We start from the raw sequence: 14,738 nt of genomic DNA on the forward strand, positions 1-14,738 counted from the left end.
TGCTTTCATACTCTACAGAGGCTCTTGGTAAAGACATTCTGTATGGGCCAGCCCTGTGTGTTGGTATGAGGGCTATAAAACAACAGTTGTACTGATAGTATCTGAATATTGCCCTGGAAAGGACTTGAAACTTGTGAAATTGGCTGCAGTTTTTTTTTTGTTTTTTGTTTTTTTCTTTTTTTTCTCTCCCAGAGAAGAATTTTGGGATGAAATATTCATGCGCTTACATGATATGTATATGAATATTGGAGATAGTCTGCTGATAGTTATCTCCGGTTTAAGCAGTAAACTTGTCATTTGGAAGCAGTCATTTTTTTTTTTTTTTTTTTTTTTTTTTTTTGAGAAATTTTATACTTTTCTTCCTGTAATGAAACATTCATGCCATATTGTGAAAGTCCAGATGTATCACTCTGAATGTGCTCGGATCATATCCTGAGGAATAGATGCGTACATATTACCAAAGTGTTCTGCAGGCAAGGAAATGTGATCTAGTTTGAATTCCTCTACATTCGGCTGTAAACAGACGAAGCCTTTTAAGGGATGGAGAAAAGCTAGCTTTCTAAAGATGCATAGTTTCTGTCTGGAAGCTAGCCGCAAGTGTTAGTATGTGTGCTCAAGGCCCCAGGAGGTTCCTGTAGGATAGTGTGACATGTTTCATTAAATGCTTGATTGCAGTTCTCTGTCACAACACGGGCAAGAAAACTGTGTTGTGGTATGCACAACTCTCTGAACATTTTCCTGATTACCACAGGGAAGAGTGTGCAAGGATAGCCATAATAATACCGTTTTCTCCCTTTCCAGCAGTTGTTTTCCTACTTTTCCTCTCGGCCATGTTGGATATGCAGTAAAACTTAAATCACAGACTTCTTCGCGCACTAATTGTATCAGTGGAGACTGACCGGTGGATAATTGTTTGTTAACATGTGGCCCTAATCAACAAAAGGATGTTGCAAAGTAGATTTAATTTATAACGAAATGTTGTGGAGATACGGAGAAAAAGGTGTAAAATGCTTTGGACTGGAACAAAGGCAGAGAAAATTCAATGCAGCTGGACTAAATCCTTGTACCAAAAAGAGCAATTATCGAAAGTGCAGAATACATTTACTGGGATTACCTGTTGAGAGATGAAGCAGTGAATACCAAGATTCTCGACAGTGGATTATGCAGTGATTTATTTTCCAAACCCATGTCAGTGGGGACCATGATTCGTAGATTAAGCTTTGTCCAGTGGATGAAGGATGTTTTCTTGTCTCCATCCCCCTCAAGTGATACAACATATTTTTTCTCGTGGGTATGGTAGATTATGTTATCTTTCATTTCCAACATAGCCAACATTCCTGACTTTCTCTACCTTGATTTTAAGTGCAGGGTGCAGCCACAGTATTTATATGGTTGCATGGTTTGTGTTATCTTTCTTACATCATGTAGATCTTAATGCTTCTGTTGGTTTTAAATATCCTGATTTTAAGTTCAGAGTCCTTTTACCTAAACAATGGGGAACACTTTCCCCTCTAAAGCAAGTTTAAGATTCATTCCTGCATCATGATTTGTTTATTTATTTGATTGATGTTTACACGGTACTCAAGAATATTTCACTTATACGACGGCAGCCAGCATTATGGTGAGAGGAAACCAGGCAGAGCCTTGGGAAAACCTATGACCATCTGCAGGTTGCTGAGAGACCCTCCCATGTACGGCCGGAAAGGAAGCCAGGATGAGCTGGACTTGAACTCACATCGACCACATTGATGAGAGACTCCTGGGTCATTGGGCAAGGCTGGCATGCTAACCCCCTCGGCGACAGAGGTCCCCATTTCTGCCTTTGTCAGTTTTGTGAATAAGCTTTTTGCACAGACTTAAAGTTTTGATGAAATTGTTCATTTAAAGTTGTTTTTTATAGCATGCTGTAAAGTGAGAGAAATATTCGATTATGAAATGAAAGGTAGCATTGATTTCATCCTATAAACTGTCTTGACATGCATCAGATGCAAGATTTTGTGATTCAAATGAAGAATATTGGAGTTAAAGTCTTCGCCGAGGTGGTCTCCCTGTATAAGGAAACAAGGCCGTCATGTAAAATTTTAGGCATGTAGACATTATGGCTACTTCTAGTTTAGGATGCTTTGGGGATGGAAAGGTCAGCTGTTGACCTTTGACCTCTATCTATATCCTAGACTCATGAATATGCATAAGGCAATCTCTCATTGTGAATGTATTAGATGTGTATCTGTCTGTGCAAGGCTTTTCATCAATCCAGGAAATGGATCAGTGTCATTATTGTCTCTTCTAGCCTTGTACATTGATCAGAGTATGCCCCACTTTCTGCTTTCTTGGCACATTGTGGAGGCAAAGCGTAATGGTTTGGGGGTTAACAGCTTCTTTTATATGCAAATAATAAAAGAAAAAAATATTATGTAAATATATAACATCTACAAGGAATGTCAGACATCGTTAGTGGAAGATAGTATGTCATTTGGAGCTTTCAGCAAGTGTTTTGGAGGTAATTGTTTGTGAGCATCTGCAAAAAAAAACAAAAGAAAAAAATATAAAAATCATGTTAACAAATAAATTTATTAGATATGCATCATGAACATCACTTGCAAAAAAATCTATTGTCAAATGTCCTTTTGTCTGTGAAGAAAAAATATTAAAGGTCATATTAACAAATAGCTATTCATACCCTTTCATATGAAATTTGTCTTATTTTTATGTTTTCTTCTCCTTTAAAAATTACATTTTTGTGTATATTCTGGATTATCGTTCTGTGGTTTCCAGGATAAGTTAAATGTCTCTTCTTGTTTTTCATTTCCATCTGTACTGATCAATAAATTGCAGCGCTTAGGAATGAGTCAACGATTAATTCAACAGGAAAATCAAAATTCCATTTATCGCCATAGTACAAGTACATGTTCGTTTATGAACAAAACTTTTATGCAAATAGGCTTTTGGGAAAACGCTATCAGCCTTTTTTTTTTGTCTTAGTATAATGACAGTTTGTTGTATGCATGTAACCACTTTTCCATATCTCAGGGGTTTGGATATTGATTTCATGGATTTCATTGTTGTTTATGGAATGAATAATGTTGTATATCTTTGAATCTGGATCCATAATTCTAGCTTAAGCTGGAAAATGCATCGAAATAAGGACATACATCTTTCAGTAAAATCTCTGTTGCTCATTGCTATGGTAACAAGCATTGTAACTAACAAAATGTAAATCAATAAATGGGGAAAAACACAAATACAGTGTATTAAACATTAGCCAAAAGGAAAAACTATTAAACCAAATGATTTCTGATGATGATAGATAGACATGTTTTATCTTTCAAATATGATCATTAATTTCGTATGAAAGTAGTATGGGAACTTGGGTATTAGAAAAGTACCGCACTTAATTTTTTCCCGTTATTTTATCTCTGCCTCATTAATTTATTTCTTTCTTGACTGATTTGAGACCAGAAAGCTTTGATTGTTTTGCTTGTTTTCAAATAGTGCCGTTGATTTCATACAAAAAGGAAAATTGTAAACTTAGGTAAGGTACAAACCCCGCATGAGAAATGTCTTTCTTACTTCTCAACTTACTTCTTTGTCGAGTGATAATGGTAACATAAAACGCTAAGAAATTCATGAAAATCAAAAAATTGTGTTTTTTTTTTTTTGCATGTGGTTTGTTTTTTTGTTTTGTTTTTTTTATGGCAGAATCGAGTTTGGGTTAGAACAGTATGCAGTTTTGCCTATGTTATGCGACCTGAATTTCAAATTCTGCTAACTCTACAGTTTATGTCAGGCTGAGTTTTTCAGGCTAATTCTTCAGGATTAAGTTTATTTTGGAATGTAGCAGTCAACCAACACTGTCTGAAACGGACTTCTCCAAATCTCCTGCAGTCCTCCCAGGCCAGCTCGCCAGCATGGCAGCAGTGTCCCAAGAGCTGCTAACTAGGGCTGTTACTGTGAGTTCAAGTCCATCTCATACTGGCTTCCTCTCTGGAAGGTCTGCTAGAAACCTGTGGGTGGTCGTGGGTTTCTCCTGGGTCTCCTGCAAGCCGTGTTTCCAGTTCTGTATTTTAACAGAATCCGTGCAAAGAGATTCTAGCTCAGTATGTATTGGGTAGACTAGACTCTAACCCAGTATGTATTGGACAGCATAGACTCTAACTGAGCAGAATTCTTTAGTTGGGTTGTTAATTACCCACACTTAGTCCGTCAAAACAATTGCAACTGAGTATGTTTTGAGTAGCTTCTTGAATCGGCAAATCACAATCGTACATGTAAAAATATCTGAAGTATTTGACGAGTTATATTCTGCCTTTACGTCTTGACCTTTTTTTTTTTGTTTTCTTTTTTTTTTTTTAATTTCCATCTAAAGATCAATAATGCCCTAAAGAAAAAGTATTATATTACCCTTTATTTTCTTTTTTGTAATTTTATTCTTTTCTTCAATTTATAAAATGTGATTTCCCAGTTTCCTGCAGGCTATATACTGACATACATGTTACATTATAGATGGATAGGGGAATTTTCTTGACATGTTAATATAAGTGTAAGTGCGCCTTCTTGAGTAATGTTAGGCATCGTGAGTTCCATCGTAAATCACGTACGCGAGTGTGGCACAATCCGCGATGATTTCTCGGGAACAGATATCAAGGGAAATATTTCACTGTGGTAAGGTCATGCCTGATGGACTCATTCTCCACCCCAGGGTCAAAATCTCTGACATAATACGTGCGAATAGCCGGTGTTGAGTGTTTAAGATGCTAAAGGTCAGGCCATTTGTTGCCTGTCTGTATTATATTCTTTCACAGATTGATTCTCTGTGATAATTAAAGACGTCATGTAGATGTAAAATAGTTGTCTGTGGAGGGGACTTGAATGGAGGTAATCAATGGTTATTTAATCTTGTCATTACTCTATTTGACTTACGCATCTTTTCTTTCTGACGATTTTTGTGGCAAGTACACTATTGGAATATTACGCAATTTTATTTTTTTTCTTTTGATTACAATTTCTAAAAGTTCATCTTTCGTCGTATAGGTCATGGTGGGATTTATTCTGCTTGTCATCCGCAAAAATTAATAACATGTTTCATTAACTTGGATATTTTTATAATCCACAGATTTCATATCTTATCACTATAGTCTGACTCTGATTAATTACCCTTCCTATACAACAGAGGAGGGTTGATGAAACATCCAGTACAGGCTTATGGCTGAGATCGCCAGCCTTAGCGTATTGAGTATCCGCTCGATGTTTTGTCCTATACATCCAAGGCTCAGCCAGCTCCTGGGGGTTTGACGGTGTCCCAGTGTACCTAGCCAGAGGTTGGTGTTTATTCCTGGCATAGAAATCCTGTCGCTTACGACTTACGCGTGACTTTGGCCAGGGATTATTTAATTTGGTCCTGTCTGGCTGGTACGATGGTATTAAACCTACACATACCTGGCTGGTCTAGCAAAGTCTTCACTCAAGCCCATCAATCCAAACTGGTCCAGCCCTCATTTGATCTGTAGTCCTGTGGGACACCTGAAGGCCAGGATTGTCTGTCTGTCTGTCTGTCTGTCTATCTGTCGGACCATGAATTTGTGCAACAAGTTAGACAAATGGCTCACGCGACATTTTGAAACAGAGCAGGTGCAGATCACTCTCTCACAACCTTGGTCATGTATCCGTTGATTATCGACTAGACTCTTCAGTGTCTAGTTTGTCTGTGTGCTTGGCTATTTGCCCTCCATGAGCATCAGGAAAGCAAAAATATCAGGAGCTAGGTCAAACACATACACAGCATATACTGGTGAATAATAATTCAGATCTAAGAATATGTTTGTTTTCCTGTCTGTCTGTCTGTGTGCTGTAAAGAAGGATATTCGTGGACAGAAAAATCACAGATGAAACAGTTTCAGATGATAGTCTGGTCAATACTTGTTCAGATCTCACAAAATGTCAGACTGCTGTGTGATTGCCTGTCTGTCTGTCTGTCTGTCTGTCTTCCTGTCTGTGCTGGTAGGAAAGCTCTCTGTGGACAGAGAAATCACAGGTGAAATCAAATACTAGTCAATAATTATTCAGATGTCATAAAATATTAGACTGTTGTCTGCCTGTCTGTTTGTCTGCTCTGAGGAAAGCTGTGTGTGGACAGAGGAGTAACAGGGAAGCAAATGCAAGTCCAATACTAGTCAAATATCACACTGGCATAGATGTCATTTAGAAATTGGATTTAAGTAACAGTATTATCACTTTCTGAATATAGCACAGGTTCTAGTGGTGAAAAAAGGCTGAAACCACAACAGGTTTGAACCAAAGACCTTAGAGTCAGGGAGCTGTGTTATTTCTGATCATCAGAGGGGTAAAGTATGTTCGCCATAGTCTACAGGTGAGCTACCTCCAATTTTGTCAGAGGCCTGTTGATCGGGTAGTCTGGTGGTCTAGACAGTTGACACGTATTTCTGGTGATTAAGTGCCTGACTCTGAGGTCGTTGATTCAGAACCCACAGTGGTTTCATCTAATGTTTAGTTCTAGAATCTGTTCTATATTCAGAAAGTGTAATCTCTAATAACGATAATGCTGCTAATCAGTATAATCACTGAGATCTCACACGATATTAGACTGTTGTGTGTATGCCTGTCTGTCTGTCTGTCTGTTGTAAGGAAACCCTTATGTGGACAGAGACATTACATATAATTTGATAAGACAAAGCAGACTGATTGTGCTTCTGACCATGTAGCATTCAGTTCTCATTGGATAACGGACACTGTTTCCAGTTTGTTGATAAAATAGGTGTATGTCTGTAGATAAGGACAGGCAGTAGATCAGTCCTTGTGTTGTATCTTGATGACCTTTGATTTTGTGACAACTCGGTGTATCGGTCTGGATAATATGAAAAAACAAGATACAGCTACTCCCCAATGCAGGCAGAATGTCTGATCTATGGTTTGATTCAACAGACAGTGGCCTAGGAACAATTTGACAAAACTTTGTGAATCTTTGTTTTGTTTTTTTAAAAAAAACAACCTTGTTTGGATTCTTGTGCCATCACAAAAGCGATTTTCAGGATGCAAGATCGCAGTTGATTCAATGAAATGCGAGATCATGAGGTTATGTTGCTGTCCAGTTGAGCGTAAATGTACTTTTATAGTGTGATCCTTCAGTTTCACTTGGTTATCAACAACTATAATAAATTCACAGGATAGTCACACAGGATAATGTATGTTTGTGAACAATAAAAGGAAAGATCTGTCAGTCATACCATGAGTGACTCAGTAAAAATGACAGCTAGTGAGTTTAAGAGAGAGAAATAGGAATTTAAGAAATGCTCCAATGAAAATGAATTTTGTACCAAAGTGTGCAGGACGTTTCGAAGAATGGCGAGCAGAATTATAATTGAATTTTTGGGTTAAAATAAATGAAACCACTGCTTTAAAGATTTTGATCATTTTATTTGGTACTAAAGATTTTTGTTTCGCATACAATTTATTGCCAAGTGCACGTTTCTCTGGCATTTATCAATGAATGGATCACTCAGTTGAATGCATGTAATTTGTTACCTTCAACTTGCAGTATCTAGGATATAACAGTTCACATTGCTCGCTGAAACGTCATCTTCTTGTGCTTTTAGTAATAGTCCAATTGTGCATGTAATCCATCTGGGTTATTGGATTATTTGAAGCGTGAAAGTAAAGTATTCCATAACATTCTGTTCAAAGAGCAGGAATAGATTTCTCTGTACCGTTCTTCTGCCAGTTTGATGGACAACTGAAGGAGTTATTAAAAGTACCAAATGGTGACGGAAAGTTTAGCCACGAAGAACTGTGAGCAGTCCGTGCTCATTCTGTCAATTCCCTCCTCAAATCTGTCAGTTCATAGAGCTCCAGATATGAGATTTCGGATGCAGGGAAATGAGAATAGTGATGAGTCGTTTGCGTGAGATTTCAGTACATGTCCTAGAGATTGGAAACCCCTGGTAAAATTAAATTGTCAGAGATTGCGCCAAGCAAAATTGAATAATGGCATGACGTCAAACAGTTCTTACTATTGCTTGCAGAAGTATTTGCAAATCTGAATCCTTTTGGACCAAGGAAATAGAAAATAAAAAGTGATTTCAAGTCAGGAAATGAATGTTCTCTTGAAGCCTTGGTGTTTTAATTCTTTCACCTTTTTTATGTCTTCTGCCGATCTTCGTACAAGAAAGTTCTCTTTTGTTGAGGGTATTTTAAGGGTTTATTATGGTATATTTGCTATAATCTGTTAAATGTGAAACTTTTCTGTCAGAAGTTAAAATTCGGTTTAGTTCCATTTTTTTTGACTCTTTGAGAATTTAAGCACAGCTCCAACATCCAGATTCCATAAGCGTTCTGTAAATGTTTGAAACAAATTATTCTGATATTAAGAGTGGCACATGCCTCAGTAGTAAGGTGTACGATACATCACTCTTATTGTTATTAGAACTTGGTGACTGCAAGCCATCATTGGCCTCCCCTGACTGGCTCATACAGGTTTATATTCATAAGTATTGCAGGCCTGTAAATAACTTCTTAAGGCAGGGCGGACAAATTTTCAAAGCCCAGTCAATTTCAGTAGTGTTTTGATAATTCACTACGTGACTTACATGTTAAGTTTGTCAAGCACCACTTAGTTTGTACCTGACAAGATATGTGTTGATACCAAACAATATCCTTGTTAGGCTGCTTATTTGCAAGCTTGGTATTGCCTTCCACCGATGTGGCGAGTAACTTACCAAAAGTCGTTGGTTTTATACTAAGCGGACTCCTGATTTCTTTAGACTGACCATCGTATTGTTAGTGAAAATGGTGAGTTCTTATCAAATAATTAAATATGTCCCTGTATATAGAGCAATGTTGCTAGGTTGTGTCTAGAACTGTGTTGTGACACGACCTTTTTCTTTTTTCTCATCTTTTAGCCTCAAGCTGCTGAGACGGAGACAGATTATGTAAGTACACATTGTCGTGTTAATTATTTCTGTTATCTATGGAAGATCACCTGAACTCTTGCACCAAAAAGTGAATTTTTAGAAGCAAATATCATTCAGTATTACTCTTGTTGCTTAAAACTTATAATGTCAGCAAACTGCGGATGGTTGTGGGTCACCCCCGGGCTCTATCCGGTTTCCTCCCACCATAATGCTGGCCGCCGTTGGTGCATCCCACCTTACATACAAACCTCAAACCACTTTTCCAAGATCAGTGTAAGTCTCTGAATGATGCAAAATATACTATTTTGTCATGGGTATAATAATAAGTTATGTATGGTAATTAATTAATTAATAAGTATATAAGTTTGACACTTAAGTAAGGCCGTAAAGTCAAAATTTGTTCTATGTCTTTTGCCCCAGATGTTGGGGAGTACATTGCGCGTCTTCAACTTCCGTACTAGTGTCTTTAGATGTAGAGAGAAATCTGCCAGATGGATGACGTGTAGCAAAAATGTGTAAAAAAAAAAAAAAAAAAAAAAAAAGAGAGTCCCTTAGGTTGTGTCCATCACATTTCTGTGTCAGAATTAGAATTGAGATTTCAGGTTTTTATATGAATGAATCTGTCATCCACTTTGAGAGAAATAATGGGCATGAGGTTATTTTTGGATGCCATGTGTCTGTTAGTGTGTCGTTCGGTTTTGTATCTGGATGTCATATTGTGCTTTCGTAGCTTGCTGTTGCTCAATGGGCTTTTGTCCATATTTATGTGTAAAGTACTATATATCTGTGGCAGTTTGTCTCAACAAGCTTGGGATGTTCAATATTGATCTATAAATCTTGTTATTTTGCCTATAAAATATCTCTCTTCTCCAATACATTTGTTTTATTTGTCTGCCAATTGTAACTTTGCTATGTGTTGAAAAGAGAAAATCCTCTATAAGTTGTCTTTTAAGTTTTTTTTTTTCCTTTCATGACAACAGGTAGATAACATATCCGAATGGGAATATGAAGAAATCGTCCTTGAACGGGTAAGTTGTTTTGTCATTATTTATCTGGTGTAGGTGTGTTGAAATGCACAGCTACAGTTATTAATGTTAATGTTAATTTTTTGTTAATAAAAAGCCTAGGAGTATTGTGTCAGCATCATTCTTCGCTTTCATATCATTGTAAGCACTTTGTCTCTGGAAACAGGTTTTCAGATTTTTTTAATATCAAAATTGAAAAGTTAGGAATTGGGAAGAACCATATTCATTTTCGGTAACATTGGCACATTTCTGTAAGGTTATTGGCGTCAGAACAATTTTCGATGAACTCACACTACATGTGAAATAACGATTTTTGACCCAGGAGCCTCTCACCAATGCAGTTGCTGTGAGTTCAAGTCCAGCTCATGCTGGCTTCCTCTCCGGCCGTAAGTGGGAAGGTCTGCCAGCAACCTGCGGATGGTCGTGGGTTTCCCCCGGGCTGTGCCCGGTTTCCACCCACCATAATGCTGGCCGCCGTCGTATAAGTGAAATATTCTTGAGTACGGCGTAAAACACCAATCAAAAAAAAAAAATAAAAAAATAACGAATTATTAGGTTTTCTCCCACCATTATGCTGATCGCCATCGTATAAGTGAAATATTTTTGAGTAAGGCGTAAAACACCAATCATAGAAGTAAATAGTCACTATGGTGAATAAGAGAACATGTTTCATTGATCAGAATTGAAATTGTACAATGATCGATAAATTAGAAAATGAAGTACACTTGAAACTGAAAATTCTGTTCACAATTATGTTCTTGGGCCAGGTCATGCTAAAAATGTTAAAACTGATACTTGCTGCTGACTTTCTTGTCGCTCAGCACTCAGAGAGGTTAGAGTAAGGCAACAGGACTGGTTGGCTCGGTGTCAGTTTGTGACTGGGTGGGGTGTCATGTCTAGTATCTTCAGCATGATACTTCATTGGCGGTAGCACTTATTTTACTCACTGAATGTCTACTTGTTGTCATATGACTGAAAAATTGCTAAGCTGTTCATACTTACATGCAGTTGTGTTCATGACACGTAAAAATTTACCGCTTTATTCCCTGCTGTTAAACCACTGGGGTTTTGTGACGTGTAAAAAAAAGTCTTTGATTAAAATTATGTTAATAACATAACTACCCCCGTCAGTGCCTGGGTATCAATACGAAGATAATATCAGAAGATTAGTCTTCTACAGATCTAGCACCAGGGTAATGTCTCTGAGAGCTTCAGGTTTCCGTATCCATATTAACGACAACAGAAGGTTTTACATTTTCTGATAAAAAAAAGAGTTTTATGTTTGCCAGAGAATGAATGAAGGAATGATTACACCATTTTGCTGGAGAAAGAAGCCGACATTAATGTACCCTAATTATTCAACCTTTCCAGCCGTCTCTATGACCAATATTTTGAAACATTCTGAGGGAACTATGGGGTGTAGAGAAATCATTTGCACTGTTTTATGAAACCTTCGTCTTTAATAACACAAACAAACCATTATTATAATAATTCTGCGCATAAATTCCATTGAAAAAAGTTCATTAAAATAGTTTTCAACATGACTATATGTTCTCAGATTTTTCAATTCCTAACAATTCCTAACAACTGGCTACTTCAACTCCTCTCTATATTTTGGGCTGGTGAAGTATCGTAGCCCCAGGGGGAACCAATGGTAAACCATACACTCATTCACACCATGTCCTTTCTAAACATTGGCTGCAGTCTAAAAGTGGTGTCAACTTTGGCTCTTACCTCTCAGCTCGCCAGCACACGCAGCATCCTAGATATGCTCCATTCGGTAATAGCACACCAGCCGCATATTTACGACACGGCAGACCATGTCAGTACAAGGTGCCCATTAGGTTTGCCTATTCAGGTTGAACGCGCATGCGCCACCTTGGAACAGTAACTTTTTCAAGACCCATAACTGTGTCGAAGGCAAATGACTTTAGTGATGACAGTGGAGGTGTGTCCTTACCAAGTGGAATATATGTGAGATGATGCTTGTGCGGGCGAGCTGAGTGGTAAGGGCCAAAGTTGATACCACTTTTGGACTGCCGCCATTGTTTAGAAAGGACTTATCGGACCTAGCGTGAATGAGGGTACGATTTACCACTGGTTCACGCTGTGGCTACGATACTCTGCCAGCCCAGAATAAAGAGAGGAATTGAAGTAGCCACCTGCGGCTACCTAACAACCCATGTCATTGATTAAATTTCATTAAAATTATGAATATTGAATTGGCAAAATCTGTTTGCTTTTATATGCATTATAACCTTGTAAGTAACGAATGTATGAGAGTAACTTGACCTCTCTTCTCTCCGTGTAGGGCAACATTGGGCTTGGCTTCACGATTGCTGGTGGGTATGACAATCCTCATATCGCTGAAGATCCCAGTATCTACATCACCAAGGTGATGCCAGGAGGTGCTGCAGCTGCTGACGGCAGACTCAGGTGAGTCAAGCAATTATTTGTAATTTACCTGTGTAGTTTTTGAAAACACACCTGCGTTGGTCTCTTAGGATGAGGTAACTGCCAGGATAAAAAGTAACAAAACACCTGGCTGGTCATCTACATCAGCTAGCCATTTTTTTTTTTCTTTTTTAGCCTCGAGAAAAGTTTGTGTGATTTGTCAGCGTGTTCGTCTTCAGTGTAAAAGGTTTTAGTTTGCCTAGCATGAATTGTCTAGTGTTGGAATGATACTAGCAAGGATGATTTGTTGTGTATAACATTGGGCATAATTTTCCAACAGTCATAATGACACATGCAGATTTTTCTTGCACTTTCTTTCTAACCCAAAACCAATGATGATAAATGATAGGGAGAATGATGGACTCTCATAAGCAAAGTATTTTACAGTGTTTGTGCAGACCAGGGATCTCTTATTTCTCTTTTCACATAGTTTCGCTGTAATTGATATTTTACTCTTTCTTTATTGAGAGTGACCTCCCTTGCCAAGGTTTTTATGATTATTAAAAAATGGTTATTACTTGAAGCAGAGTTCTTCGCAGCAAACAGCATAATCAGAAAATGTTATTGTAATTCTTCAACCTTTTCGTATTTTTGCAAGGTGTTTATTCCAGCATATTCTGAAAGCATTATTCTGTGAAGACTGATAAAATTGTCCTTTTTGTGAAGCCCTGAAACTGGCCAATTCAACCATTGTAGTTTTGTCTCTAAAATCATATGAAAAATGTGCATAAATTGCACTGAAGGTTGCTCTTTCATATGTGAAAAGGTGGGGGAATTAGGGTACTCACCTTGAAGAAGTACAGAGAAAAGCAGAACATATTTATTCTGGACCTGGTGTTAAAAAAAAAAGCACTTCATAAAGAGTGACTGTATAACGTCAAGGCGTGACCTCATAGATTTGGCTATGATGGCTGATGGTTAGTCAGATAAATGTTTGAAACCCTACCTTTGGACATTTGCCATTCACTTAAGCTGGGGTCAGAGTGCAAGATGACATCAACATCTGGCACAGTGCTACAGCTATAATGATTATTTGTGGGGTTTTTTTCCCCATTTTTAATGGTTTATAAAAGTGTGGCAGTAAACAATTATGATGTTGACACAGTAAAAGTGTTTTTTCCTTTGTATGGGTTAATCTGTTCCTGGGCTTTGGATCATTTGCAAATTGATTTTCTCTAAAACTCCACTATTGAAATCTCATCTGTGCCTAGAAAGCAGAGTGTAAATTATGTATTTTGTCTGCGAATATTGAACAGTGCATAGGGAACAATAGAAACACATCTCAAGATAATTTATAACACACCAGGTCCATTGTCAGGGTTTATCCATTGAAATAGCGCCAGTAATTGGTAGTTTGCGACCTAGGTATAGATCTAATCTTAGCATCTTACACTACCATTATGTAAACCTGTCACCAAAATGAAAAGGTGAGGATTCGAAGTAACCTTGACTAAGAACTGTGGAGAGTGACAAATACGCCATCTCAATAATGCAGGAATGGCAGGAAAACACAGCAGAGAGGCGACCATAACTCATGTTTCGATCTCGTATCCAGACTAGCTGATGTGACCAGCACACACTCACTCTCTGTCGGCCTTAAATTGTGCACTCATGAAATATTTACACCAATCACTAGCCGGCTTCCCTCATGGTGTAAAGTATTGTCTCCAATGTTTCGTTGAGCTCCATTTGGAGTTGTACGGAGAAGATAGTAAATCGGCCATTAACTTGGATTAACTGATGCCTAATTTTTAACTCTCAGTGGTCTTAGTTTACGCCTCCACTCCCTTCTTTTAACACCTTACACCCACCCTCTAGTATTAATAAACACAGTTGCTTGACCACCATCTTCAGGGTTTCCTTTTGTCCTTGTCATCTGTGAAAGTAGGTTAATTTGGTTGGTAGTTTTGCAAAGGCTTGAAAGGGGAGCAGCCTATGGCTGAGTGGTTAAATGCTTGCAATTTGATTGCTGGATTACAAGAGACTTGTGTTCGCCCCATTTTCAGACAGAATTTTTAAGGTTAGATTTCCAACTCTCTGTTGGCAGAAAACCGTCTATGGCTTTCTCTGTTGTTATGTTACATGGAATTTAGTGTATGTAGACTCTTTGCCCTACACCACTATGATGTGTTATTTGTGGATTAGGTTATTGGTAAAAGTTGCCGAGGTTGGTGGTTTACTCCCAGCAGTTAGGTTTCCCCCGGAGGCCTCCGTAGATCATTCAGTTAGCGCGCTAGCGCAGCCTAATGACCCAGGAGCCTCTCACCGATGCAGTGGCTGTGAGTTCAAGTCCAGCTCTTGCTGGCTTCCTCTCCGGCTGTAAGTGGGAAGGTCT

The 14,738-nt window shown here is 38.1% G+C and overlaps 1 protein-coding gene across 2 annotated transcripts in view; it reads left to right on the forward strand.

Moving 5' to 3' along the window:
* LOC135479111 (disks large homolog 1-like) overlaps window positions 1–14,738 on the forward strand; it is a 137,887-nt gene that overhangs the window by 59,864 nt on the left and 63,285 nt on the right. For both annotated transcript variants that reach the window (XM_064758839.1, XM_064758840.1), the window contains exons 5-7: window positions 8,913–8,942; window positions 9,905–9,952; window positions 12,261–12,385. In XM_064758839.1, the coding sequence (XP_064614909.1) occupies window positions 8,913–8,942; window positions 9,905–9,952; window positions 12,261–12,385 (203 nt within the window). The remainder of the gene's footprint in view (window positions 1–8,912; window positions 8,943–9,904; window positions 9,953–12,260; window positions 12,386–14,738) is intronic.

Source organism: Liolophura sinensis, chromosome 12, assembly GCF_032854445.1.
Source record: "Liolophura sinensis isolate JHLJ2023 chromosome 12, CUHK_Ljap_v2, whole genome shotgun sequence".
NCBI classification, from domain to species: Eukaryota; Metazoa; Mollusca; class Polyplacophora; order Chitonida; family Chitonidae; genus Liolophura; species Liolophura sinensis.